Here is a 13,222-nt window from a genome sequence, read left to right on the forward strand (position 1 = left end):
AAAATTTAAAAATAATAAAAAGGGCTGGGGATATACCCTTGAGTTCACTCCCCAGTACCCTCGACCAAGTGGTAAAATACACATAACATAAAATTTCTCATTTAAATAATTTTAAATGTACAATTCAGTGGCATTATGTAGATTGATGTTGTCATACAACTATCACTACAGTACTTGTCTTTGTCAAATACTGAAACTCTCTGGGTGAGGTCTAGAGTATGGAACTGCACTTTAGCACATTTGCTGGAAAAAGCATCTTACATCTTGCTTTTTTCCAGAGATAAACATCTTCCTAAGCTTCTGTACCTCTTTCTATAGTTCTGCACATTTGAGTTAATTTCAGTGTATGGTCAAACTTGCCCATTTAAATATTGCTTTCTGGCTCACTGTGTGACCTTTCTGTGCCTTAATCTTCACGTTTTTAAAGCAGGGGCCATAGTAATAGTTTTAATCTTAGAGTGTTGTTGGGATGATTAATTAAGTAAATATTTGTCAATACTCTATGAGTGGCACATGGTAGGTACAATGCAAATATTTCCTATTATTTTATTACGAGAAATACTGTTTTCAAAATCTCTTTTTCCTGCTGGATCGAAAACGTTGAGAATGCAGATACTATCAGTGTCATCTACTATTAATTAATTCACTTGCAAGAAACTCCAAATAGGTTAATAGTCTCCTGTTTTCACTTTTTTTTTTTTGGTCTTTTAAAATATTTTATTTATGCGCACATGGGCTTACTTAAAATTTTTATTTATTTGCACATGGACATACTCAAGGAAAGATTAAGATAACTACTGTTTCATGAACTTTCTGGTTTTATTTTAAAGGAGAAGTGAGTTTGGGAAGGAGATGGGTAGGGAAATGGACTTGTTCCCTTTTGGGGGGATTGTGATCTAAAGGAATGGCTGGAGTACCTCCTGGATCCCAGAGCCATTTGTCTTTTCCCACTTGAGGAATTCCTGAGCTCTATGATGAGTAACCAAGTGTACATTGGCCTTTAGGAGGTGCTGTTAGTCAAGATTATTTTAGTCAGGGACAGGGAGGGAAAAAACCTAGGAGCAATGACAAAAGCAGGAAGTTAGAGTCACCATCTCCACACCAATTGCGACAGCACGTTTTGGGTTCTCTGTTGCTACACAAATGGACCTCAGAGCGCATAAAGGATTCAAGGTTCTTTGAAACTCCATTTTAAGGAATTTTTCAGAGAACTTTTTCCTTCCAGAGGCTTGGTGGAACTTAGAGTGGAAGACATGTGAGTAACCCCCACCACCACCCTGCTTCCAGGTTCAGGCTAGACCTTCTCCTTTTTTCAGGCCATAGAAATTTGCAAAAATCCTTATTGTCAGCAACGACATTATTTCTGCCTCGATGTCTTTGCTGTACCAGGGGGAAAATGAAAGTTAGTTGAAAACCAGGAAGTCTTCAACGTAGCCTGTTACCGGCAGATGTACCCTAGTCCAGACAGGTTTGTCAGACTCACTGATGCGAGGGGTCAGAATCTTAGGAAAACACAAGGCAGATGATGTGGAAGACCCCAAAAGGTTCTCTAAGCAACCAGTTGGTGGACCTCAGGACTACCAGAAGCCCAGACACCAACTCATGTTACATTAAAATAGAAAAGCTTTTCTTTTTATTTTTTTCTTCTCCTTCTTCTTCTCTTTTGAGGTGGGGCTGTGCCATGTTGCTAAGACAAGTAGTTGAGACAACAGGCACACACCACAATGCCATCTATTTTCTTTTTCTTTTTTTTTTTCTGACAACAAAAGTAATATCTATTCAAATTAAAGAAACTCAGATGGAAGCCCAGAAGAAAATTTATAATATCTAAGTGATATCACCTTGATATAAACACTCTTTGTTATTGAAATTTTGTTCCTACCTTTAGAAAGTATTTTCCTGTTTCTAAAATAGCTGAAATCCTGCAAAATGAATTCATACCTCAGTCTTTATAGAATGAATAAGATTCTAGTGAAGATCTTTATCAATGTGTTTCTCCTTTGAGTAGAATGAAATTCAGTGTAGAGAATCCTAGAGTTTATAAATAGATCAGGTAGATAAGTACTTTTTTTTGTAACTTCCAACACTAATTTGAGCACTTCTTATTAAAAAAAACAACAACCCCACCCTTTTCTTCTCGGTAGATGGGAAGAAAAGGGTGATGGCTTCCTTGTTGTAAGATAAAGGCTGGTTAGCAACCTGCAGTTAAGGATTCACCCTTGTCCCTCAGGGTACCTGATCATCTTAGGTTGTTCTTTCTGAAATGTTCACCAAGCCAAGATTGCTTTGTTTCTACAACTTAAAAAGTCGATTTAAGTGTTGTTTCTGCCAATTGGGAAGCTTACAAGTTCCAACCAGGTTACCGGGCCTGAGAGAACTTGTGCTGTATCTTCCCCACTCTTAACTCTCCCGCTGGAGACATTTTTTTATTTGGGAGAAAACAGAGTAAATGGAGTTCCAATAAAACTCCCTCCAAATCTCCTAGAAAGTAACTTATAAATGTTGGAGTAGAGTTTTCTGGGTTTTTCTTTTTTTTTTTCCCTGTGGTGCTGGGGATTGAACCCAGATGCTCACACATGTTACACAAATGGTCTACCCCTGAGCTACATCCAGTACTTTTTAATTTTTATTTTGTGCCAAGGATCTAACTTGTGATCCTACACAATTAGCCTCCCGCGTCACTGGGATTACAGGTGTGCTTCCATACGGCAGGCTGGGCTGTGGGGTTTTGAAGTAGCCCCGCATAATTTTAATTTTTGGCACCTCCAAGAATTCTAATGCCCCAAACAGAAGAGGCTGAGAATCATAGAGAGCCTGGCAAATGCCCAGAACAAAGCAGGCCATAATTGAGGGCGGATCCAGAACCCAACGTGCCCCGTGTCTCACTCAGTTCTGGCCTCCTTCCCCATTTTCTTTTTCAGGATGGCCACATCTCAAGATCAAAGTCTGGGTTCCAGTTCAGATGAAAACTGTCAATTGAGATTTCGAGAGAAGCTTCTAGCTATCGATTTGGAACTGAAGGTTCAAGATGTAGAAAGCCTAAAGTTTCTCTGCATAGGTTTCATTCCCCAGAATAAGATGGATAAGTGCAGGTCTGCCTTGGATCTTTTTGATTATCTCATGACAGGGGAGATGATAAGTGTAAAAGATCCCTTCTTCCTGGCAGAACTCCTCTATACCATCAAGCAGAATTATCTGCTGCGGCACCTCGGCTACACCAAAAAACAGGTGGAATGTTTACTTCCCATCCGAGGGAAGCTGTCTCCATTCAGGTGAGGAGGTGTCTGGGAGAAAGACTGGAGGGTTTTTCTGTGGAGGGTGCATTCTGGCCTTTGCGCTTTGAAAGAAAGCTGGAATTAAGATCTTTCTCTTATCTACCCCCTAAAAGGATAAACCAGGAGATTCTATTTGGGGAGACCTCTCAGTTTCAGAGGGTTGGGAGATTTATAAAGTTTCCAGACCCAGCCCTAGGCTTGAACATGGCTTTCCTTTGTTGAGCTGCTCACTATCCATGAAGCCACACCAGGTGGCGAGTCCTGAGCTTTTCTGGGTTCCCAGACTCTGTGCGGGCAGGCAGCTCTTCCTCCTGGGATGCTCTGGTGTGTCTGCTTATATTCAAGGATCTTAAACAATGAAATAATGAATGCTTGGAGTCAAATAAGCAAAATGAAAAAGGAAATATATCTCTGGGGGACATCACATATGTCATGTCTGGTTATAGATTTTTATACGTTTTTGGCAGAAACCCAGAAAGATAAAATATCATACAGACATTTTGCCAAGAAGGTAAAATACCAGCATTGGGCCCACCATGGCCACACCTTTGACAACAGTGTTTTAAACTATCTATAGGTATTGTAGCATCCACTTAGGAGAACCTGAGGAGAAGCCACCTTCAAAGGATGTTTTGTGGAGATTACAGCCCTTTAGGCCTTGGCCTTGAAGCTGATCCCAGTGGAAGGATGATGAATTCCAGAACTCCATGCTGCCCTCTGCCAGCTAAACATCTGAGGGATGCTTCTGGCATTTGTTAGTGTGTGAATGTGTTTTTCTGTTTGTGGATGATAGGACTATCCAGAACTTAGTCACTTCTTTCCTTTTTAAATATGTAGTGGGCTTATATTGGCCAACATCAAGTCCTCTCTAACAAGGGCCTGTAAATGAAGCCTGAATTTCTAGAATGGAGTCAGATGGGAAAGCATGCTGAATCTGGGTTTATACTTTCCTAGTATGGAAACAGCACTGCACCAGGAATCAGCCAGCCTGCCTCTACTTCTCACTGTGTTATCTTAATTTAAATAGTTCACTTAGAGGCTCAGACTTTTTGTTTTTGAATGTATCAAAGGAGAGTCATAATTGTCCACTCCCAGTGTTGATCATTCAAATGACAGGTAACATTTGTGAAAGCCCTGGATTTACCATGGTATCCTCTGCAAGTGTAAGGCTTCATTTGTCCTTTTGGATGTGTTTCGTAGAAAACTGCTCTATGAACTGTCAGAAGGCATTGATGAAGAGAATTTGAAAGACATCATCTTTCTGCTGGCAGATAAGATTCCCAAAGTCTCGATGGTGAGTGAATCCTACAGCTGGGGATTTAGGCAAGCACTGCTTTCACCCGTGATTGACACAGGAAGATTTTTATTTTTGAAAAAGGGAGGCAGTACCATATGTGGTTAGGAACATTGACTTGGTCCATGTTTGGGCCTGGATCATTGTTAGGAACACTGTCTTTGGCATTGGATGGGCCTGGATTCTAGTTCTGATTTTGCTACTAACCCTGTTTTGTAGCCAAGTGATTGAACATTTCTGACTTTGTATTTCCTTATATGTCAAATTGTATCTAATCTTACCACTTCCTTCTAGTACTGAGGAATTAGATGAAATAATGTGCAAAAAGCACTAGCAGGAGTGTTTGGCATTTTAACTGTGCAATAAATACTGACTATTTTTGACAGTCATGTGTTTTATGGTATAAAAGTCATTTGGAGCACAAGAAGGGAATGAAGAGGTGGTAAGCAATAGCAGAGTGGGAGTTCTGTGTTCATCACCTACTTCAGGTGAGGGTTTTGAGGGCGCCTAGGTACAGTTTTTGTGAAGATCAAGTGAAACAAATGTTTGATGATGTTTTATAAAGGGCTACACAGGTGTGTTGAATTACTAGGAATGGTTTTAAGATTAACAGAATTGTTTTCTCTGTATTGGTCATATTTAAAGGCAGCACAATTGTTGCATGTGTATCTCCCAAGCCTTAAATTAAATTTTAAAATTTTGACTTGAGGGCTGGGATTGTGGCTCAGTGGTAGAGCACTCGCCTAGCACATGCAAGGCCCTGGGTTTGATCCTCAGCACCACATAAAAATAAATAAAATAAAGGTATTGTGTCCAGCTACAACTAAAAAAGTAAATATTAAAATTTTTTTTGACTTGAATAACTTATGACAAACAAGTTAGCTAGTTTGAGAAGGAGAGATTTTCAAATTTTACCCTATAACATTGTGTTATTTGCTGTTGTTTTTATTAGACTTTAAGTTATGTAAGTACAAAAGAATACAACAGTATTCAGTAGGACAAAAGAATTCATGTAACATGGGTAGAAGTGTTGAAACGTAGTCATGAAGTGAACAGTCATGGACCCACCATCCAGATTCTAAATGGAAGCCTCAACCTGGGTCAACTGATGTTATTGGCAAATAACATGAGAAAGTCACTGGGGAGTGGGAAGCAGTTTTATGTGATGGGTCAAATGAGCACTGTTTGTAATTCATTAGACAAATTTCCTGGAATCAGGTCTGAGACTGAATGGGTTCAGTCTCTTCTGATCATAACCTTTGAGTCATTTTATTCCCTTTCTAGAGTCCTCAGGGATTTCAGCCTCTTGAGTTCTTCTGTTGGTCACTCTCTACTCTCCCTTTTGTGTTTCTTGCTTCCAAGGATTGGCTGTGCGTTTCTTAAGGGTGGGGACTGAGTCTAATTCATATTTTAGCTCTGACTTGTGGAATCTGTTACAAAATGGAGTAATGATGAGGCCATTCTCTATCTTCTCTTTCTGTTTGAGAAAGATGCCTGAACCCTTTTTTAAAATTTTTGTAGTGCTGGGGATCAAACCCAGGACCTTGCATATGCTAGGCGAGTGCTGTCCTACTGAGCTACATGCCCAATCCTTGAACCTTTTCCTTTTATGTGATTTTTGCAGTAATAACTAGGAGAGGTAACAGGAGAAACTAGAGAACTGGGAGGGTGATGTGCAAAGATATAACATTTTCATAGTTGTTGCTCCTTGTCGGAATCTACTAGTTGTCTCCCTTAGATGGTCCTTGAAGTCCTGTATTTTTCATCTTATACATTTCTGGTTTTGGTTTTTACACTTTTTTCCTTTTGCCTTTTTATTGTAAAAAAAAAAAAACCAACCAAACAACCAACAGAACACAGGTATAGAAAATGACACAAAACATACAGAGTAATGCACTATTATAAGGCTAATACCCTTGAAACCACCACCTAGGACAAGAAACCGCATTTTGCATTTTAGCAAAATCGTATTGTACAATGCGTCATCTGAACTTGCTGTATGTGCTCCTGATCTGAGTGCTTTCAAAATAAGTGAATAGACAAGAACTTAAAAAAAGAAATGCAGGGAAAAAATATTAAAAATTCCCATCTACTTTGGAAATTGCTCCATTTGCCCTGTCCCAGTCAGGTTCCTTCTTGGCCCTTAGAGGTAACCACTGTCCTGACTTTTTAGAACTGCATTGTTATGTTTCTTGATGACTTTTTCACTTAACTGGGAGTCCCTAGATCTCTTGTTTAATCTTGTTTGGTTTTTCTTCTTTCAAGAGTTTTTGAATCTGTAGGTTAAGTTCCATTCCCCCAGTTGCTTTCTTTTCTTTCTTTTCTCTTTTTCCCCTCCAGTACCGGGGATTGAACCCAGGACCTTGCCGATGCCAGGCAAGTGCCCCGCCACGGAGCTGTATGGCCCTCCCCTCCTCTCTTTATTTTTCTCAGCCCTTTCCTGTTGAAGAGCCCCAGGGCAGTGTCTGAGCTTTTCTGATGCTGCTCTCATGGTGCAGGTCAGCTTGTTCCTCTGTCCTCTGCATTTCTCACAACCTGGCAGCTGCATTCTGAGGCTCCATCAGACTTTTGGAAAGACTATAGGTGGTTTTATGATCTTTCATAGAAAACCATTTCTGTTTTTTTCTTTCTTTCTTTAATATTAGCAACTGTTGAGTTTCAACAGTTTTATAGATTGATTCTTTGGGGGTTGTAAAATAGAAATATTGAAATTCTATTATTTTGTTTTCTCCTCATCTATTACTTAGTTAACCAGTGACACAGTTTATGTATAAATCTTTGATTATTTTTTTAGTTGTGTAGTTTTCTAGATAATTAATAGGTTTTCCTGAAGTTTTTGAAGATGGCCCATTATAAAAATATATATAAAGGTGAACTCGTGGATTTATATTTATGAGGTATTTCAATCCATTTCGATAATTATCCTTATTGAGGTTCAAATTGTTTCTCTTTTGATCACTGGGAGACTCTTCGAATTGGTTCTTAAGTCATAGTATTTAAAGACTTCTTTGTTACCTGGCAAAGATGTCCCAGGTTCACTTTGTAAACATTCTGCTCAGTCCTAGAATCCATCCTTTCTTTATATTATAAAGCAGTGTTTTCTTATAATGAGAAGTGTTATTTCAAGACTGCAAATTAGGTACTGGGGATGTTCATTGATTCTGGGATGATAATTATTCCTAATTGTTTTTCCCAAAGGATAGAGCTAGGAAATTGTGTGTGTGTGTGTGTGTGTGTGTGTGTGAGAGAGAGAGAGAGAGAGAGAGAGAGAGAGAGAGAGAGAGAGAGAGAGAAATTTTTTTTAATACAAAATATCTCATAACTTCCACTTATATTTTCAGTTCAAACTAATATCCACTAGATTTTTATTTAATCATTTCTATATTATACCTGCATCTCCTGTTCTTCACACTGAGAATGAGAATCCTGGTTCTTATTTCAAGGGGATGATAGAATTAGAATGTTAGATAATCTTTGTTTTTGTTTTATTTCATATGACACATACCACAATCTCAGAATATATATTCCTACCTCTTTTACCAATATGATTGTTCACATAGTTGGAAAATTATTTGCTCATGTTATATCTATCCTCTCCCTATGTCAGAGCATACAGCCATTCTATGCTATACTCCCCTTCCTCCTTTTAGTCCTAATTTAGACCTTGTTCTATAAACATTGTGTGTGTGTGTGTGTGTGTGTGTGTGTGTACCGAGAGAAGGGGGGGTGAGCTCTTAGACAAATTAAAAAAAATCAAGCATTTAATTTCAGATAATTTTTATAAAGCACCAAGGTGTTCTCTGCTTCTACCTGGTGTTTCAGTGCTCCTGTTTGCAGTGATGCAACCTGACTGCCTGCTGAACTGATAGCATTTTTCTTTAAATGCTGAAATTCTCAACATTGGAGAGATGCCTGCAGTTTGAAAAGCTCTCCCTGTGCTTCTAATAACATTCTCTCCCAATCTGGGGCATCTTTCTACAAATTTTCAGTGTCTGGATTTATAAATAAAATGAGACCTCTTTTCATTGTTCCAGCCCTCCCTCTGTCCTGGACAGAAGTCTTTGCAACCTGAGGTGGGGAGTGAGAGGTGGGGGAAAAAGCACTTGTTGAAGGAGTCCCTGCAATGCTCCACACTGCAGAGCTTTTCCACCCAGAACTGGGGAGAGTTTCTTTCTCTTTTGGTTGCACAGGTCCTAGATCTCTGTTTGTGTTTTGAGTGTACACAGGATCATTTTTGTGAGCAAGCCTTCCAAACATTCCTCCTCCTGTTAAATTAGCTTGTCAATCAACAAAAGCCCATGCTCAAGCAGCCAGATGATTTGTTTTTTCTTTTGATATGTTTTTCTCAGTCCAACAGTAAAAGGAAGTCAAATTCTTCATGATGTAATCATGGCTGAGTCATGATTTGATAATTGGGGTTTGTCTCTCCTGGACTTTGCAATCAGGCCAGGCTCTGAAGTATGTGGAGGACAATTTCTAAGTATCTCAGAGGAGTTTCTTACCAGGGATTAAAGAGGCTGCATTATCTACTATTGCAACTGCAAAAGAATTATCACAGAAGGAATAACTTACTTATAGCCATTGGAGGAGGACCTGGATACCCCTCAACCAAAAGGAAAAGGTTCTAAATTCTTATGGTCTTTCCATGGGGACAAGGTTCTAAATTCTTATGGTCTTTCCATGGGGACAAAAGTGACTTTTTATTATTGTAATGTTTCTTTGAGACAATGTCTTTCTGTTGCTCAGGTTGGGTTCAAACTCAGTCTTCCTGCCTCAGCCTCTCAAGGAGCTGGGATTACAGATGAGTACCACTGGGCTCAGTCAAAAGGGTATATGACCTTGGGCTGGGGATGTGGCTCAAGCGGTAGCGCGCTTGCCTGGCATGCGTGTGGCCCGGGTTCGATCCTCAGCACCACCTACAAACAAAGATGTTGTGTCCACAGAAAACTAAAAAATAAATATTAAAAAATTCTCTCTCTCTCTCTCTCAAAAAAAGGGGGGGGTATATGACCTCTATAGGGTTTCTGGGATTCCTCTTTGATAGCTGTCTTACACAATTAGGCAGTATAGTTGCCTGCACACTTCCTGTGAGACCTGAACAACTGTCTAGAACTCTAACCTCAGCACAGCTCTCAGCATAGATGGCTGATGTAGAGGAAACTACACCCAAACCTACTGGCTCTTTAGTGAAGAAACAAAATAAAGAACTTTTGGAATGTCCTGCTAGTATTTGCCAGGGTGGTGTTTTTCAACCCATGTATGGGCTTCATTTTAATTATGTGTTTTTGTGTGTGTCTTCTTATACAATATAAGATTTCCATCGTTGTTTTGGGGGATCATGTCTTAATTCCTTTTTTTTCCTCCTGGGAGGCTGTTGTCAAGACATGGAGTTTGGTTTCAAGGTCCCAGAAAGCTCACCTGTGTATTATTTGCTGCGGGACATGGTGCAAGGGTGGTGGGGGAGTTCCTTCTGACCTTTGTGCCCAGCTGATTAATTCAGGAAGATTCTTCCTCCACACCTCTCTTCTACTTTGCCCCTTGACCAGCTGGTATGTTGGGGCTGCTGTGGAGTGACACATCTTTGCCTTTCCGGTCATCCTGCTTCTGGAATTTCTCGAAAATTCTTTTTTTTTTTCTTAAACCAGATGCAGACAGAAACCAGTTAAGACTTTAAAACTCTGGCCTTTTGCCTGGACTGTTTGTGTTTTGAGTGCCATGTTGGAAAACACACACACACACACACACACACACACACACACACACACACACGACTTTTATTAACCCTGTCTCTTTACATGTTGCTGCTATAGCTTCCTCTTTACCTTTACTGCTAACCTTCTTGAAAAAGTAGTCTACACATACTCTTCTCTCCACTAACTCAACTCTTAGACACATTCCAATGTATTCCAGAATGGCTTCCACCTGTATCGTGCCAATGAAACTTTTCCTGCTGAAACCACCAAGTACCTCTTAAAAACCAATTTCCAGTTTCTCCTCACGTCCCCACTTGGTTGTATTTGCATGGCATATCCTTTTCCACCTGTCAGTAGGGCCTTGTCTCCACATAAGATGCCCATGTGCAACTTACATGGAGGCTGGTAGGCGGGATGGATGAATGAGGAATAAATGAATATTGTCACCACTGGAAGACATCTTGGACTCTTTCCTCATTTCTTCACCCAGTTCCAAGTGATCCCTAAAACCCACCAAATTATGCTTCATAGATGTCCAGTGTCTTCTCTGCTTTTTCATTACTAGTCCTAGACCAGGTCTTGATCATCTTCACCAGGTTATTAATCTTCCAGCCAATATTTTCTCAATCCATTTCTGTCTTCAATCTACTTCCAAGATTTCCATTTGAAGACAAATCTGATCATGTCCCTGTTCTCTTTAATGATCACTGCTGGCACTCCTTGACCCAGGGACTCCTGCCCCAGTTCCTCCTGTGGTGTGTGTGTTCCTCATGGCCTGACACCAGCCTGCGGTGTCAGCCATGGCCTAAGGCTCATTGGGGTTTGTACTTTAGCCTCTTTCCAAGGTTCCCGAGAACATAGCCATTTTTCAAACTTTAAACTGTTTAACAGAGACTGGACTCTCCCTTACCTGTTCTCATCTGGCCAATGCTCTTTTCTGTGGGCTCTGATATAATTTTGTTCATATTTGTAATAACCCGATCAATACATTAAGTTCTAATCTCTGAAAGGTCTATGGTACCTTCCACCACATATGTAAATCTATATTAAAATCATATTAGCCAATTTGTGATTCCACCCCCCCACACACACACACAGGATAACATCATAGATATTTTCTTCTAAAATACCAAATATGATGTTCTTCCCATTTTCCCCCTCATTTCTTTGGTGTCCCTATTTTTCTGGTTCCCCAATCAATGATATCGTTTATGGCTGTGAGTTAGAGGCAGTATAGCTCATTGGCCAATGAAACAGACTTTGACATCAGATTGCACCAGATCTGCCACTTGTTGGCTTTGTGACCTTGAGCCAATTACTAAACCTCTCTGTACTTCAGTAATTTCATCTTTAAAATAGAGATTATAACAGTATCTACTTCATTGGGCTGTTTTTAGGCTAATCTATAACAAGCACTATTCCTATCGTACAGTGAGTTATGTGTCTTTGGTGTCTGTTATTAACATGGCTTCTGTAGAGATTTGCTTGGTAAATTGAGCCCCTTGGGGGCAGATGCTATACCATATTCATCACTGCAAAACCTGGTGCTTAGTGTCCATGCAGGTAGTGTTTAACAAGTGAATGATAATCAGAAGGTAAGTAAATGTGACTCTACTGATTCTCTTGCAGAGTTCTCTAAGTTTATTGGCCTACCTAGAAAAAAACACTGACATAGATGAAGATAATGTGATATTACTGGAGAAAGTTTTTAAAAAGGTTGCACCTTTCCTTCTAAGGAAGATAGAGAACTATAAAAGAGAGAAAGGTAAGCAGCTTATTTTTGCTTACTTGCCCCATGTTTATATGTAGGAGGTTTTCTTATCATTTTGGTAATATTTTCTTGGGAAAGCCAGAAATCTCCTCATTTGTTCGTTCAGTACATATTTATTGAACGCATACTTTAGCCCAGGCATTATTTTATAAATTGGAGGTATATTGCAAAGCTCCTGCCCTTTTGGAGCTTATGTTCTAGTGGGGGAAAGTAGTTTTAGGCAAATGAATATAATGCAGAGATAGCTAGCTCATTCTTTTTTTTTTTTCCTTTGACTGCTTAGGCTTGAACTCAGGGCATTGCACACACTAGACAAGAGCTTTGGTATGTCTTACAAAGATAGTTTTTCTTTGATATTATGTAAAGGTGGAAACACAGGGCAGGAATCATACCTGACAAATGTCAATATGCTAAATAGTAAATATTTAGCATAAACATAAAGTTTCTCTGGGTCTATTTCCACTGTTAAGAACAATATATAATAATTCATGACTATGTTTGGGAAGTTTCTCTGCTACACCCATATTTTGTTCAGTGAGTTAATCTAGCATGCAAAATTCTTTCTTTAAAAATGAAACTAGCCAAGAGGAAGCTTCCTTCTAAGAATTCAGTGAAGACAAAATAAATTGAGAAACAAAATATACTCTTATGAAATTGATAAAATCTCAAACAATAACTAAAACAATAAATAAATGTAAATTTAATTAAAAATTATTATGACAAATAAAAACAGTTCTTTCAGTCACATTATCAAATAGGAAATGAAAAGCAGGAAGTTGATACTGAAAGAGTATTTGGAATCCTCATGTGAACTCCAAATGATATGTGTCTTTTTTCTACTTACCCATTTTTCCCACACAAAGAAACACAGGGCAGGGGAGCAGGTTATTGTAGATATTTGAACTCTGGAGGAGACTCACTGGGTTCTGTGTGGTCAGCATTTACATCTGCCTCACAGAGTCTTGAGTATATCAGAAGAGTTCTGATTTTCCTCTTTCTTTTTTTTAAAAATATATTTATTTTATTCATTTTAGTTATTGATGGACCTTTATTTTTTATTTATATGTGGTGCTGAGAATCGAACCCAGTGCCTCACACATTTGAGGCAAGCGCTCTACCACTGAGCCACAACTCCAGCCCTCCAGTTTCTTTTTTAAACCTATCTGTGTGGTCTGCTCGGGTGGCAAGT

General features: G+C 39.3%; 1 protein-coding gene across 1 annotated transcript in view; it reads left to right on the forward strand.

The window, feature by feature from the left end:
- Positions 1 to 881: 881 nt before the first annotated feature.
- CASP10 (caspase 10) overlaps positions 882 to 13,222 on the forward strand; it is a 40,890-nt gene continuing 28,549 nt past the window's right edge. Inside the window, exons 1-4 of the mRNA XM_081261795.1 lie at positions 882 to 1,255; positions 2,922 to 3,272; positions 4,476 to 4,569; positions 11,892 to 12,027. Coding sequence (XP_081117921.1) covers positions 1,254 to 1,255; positions 2,922 to 3,272; positions 4,476 to 4,569; positions 11,892 to 12,027 — 583 coding nt within the window. The 5' untranslated portion in view covers positions 882 to 1,253. The remainder of the gene's footprint in view (positions 1,256 to 2,921; positions 3,273 to 4,475; positions 4,570 to 11,891; positions 12,028 to 13,222) is intronic.

This window comes from Spermophilus citellus (genome assembly GCF_964194105.1).
Source record: "Spermophilus citellus genome assembly, chromosome: 11".
Classification (NCBI taxonomy): domain Eukaryota; kingdom Metazoa; phylum Chordata; class Mammalia; order Rodentia; family Sciuridae; genus Spermophilus; species Spermophilus citellus.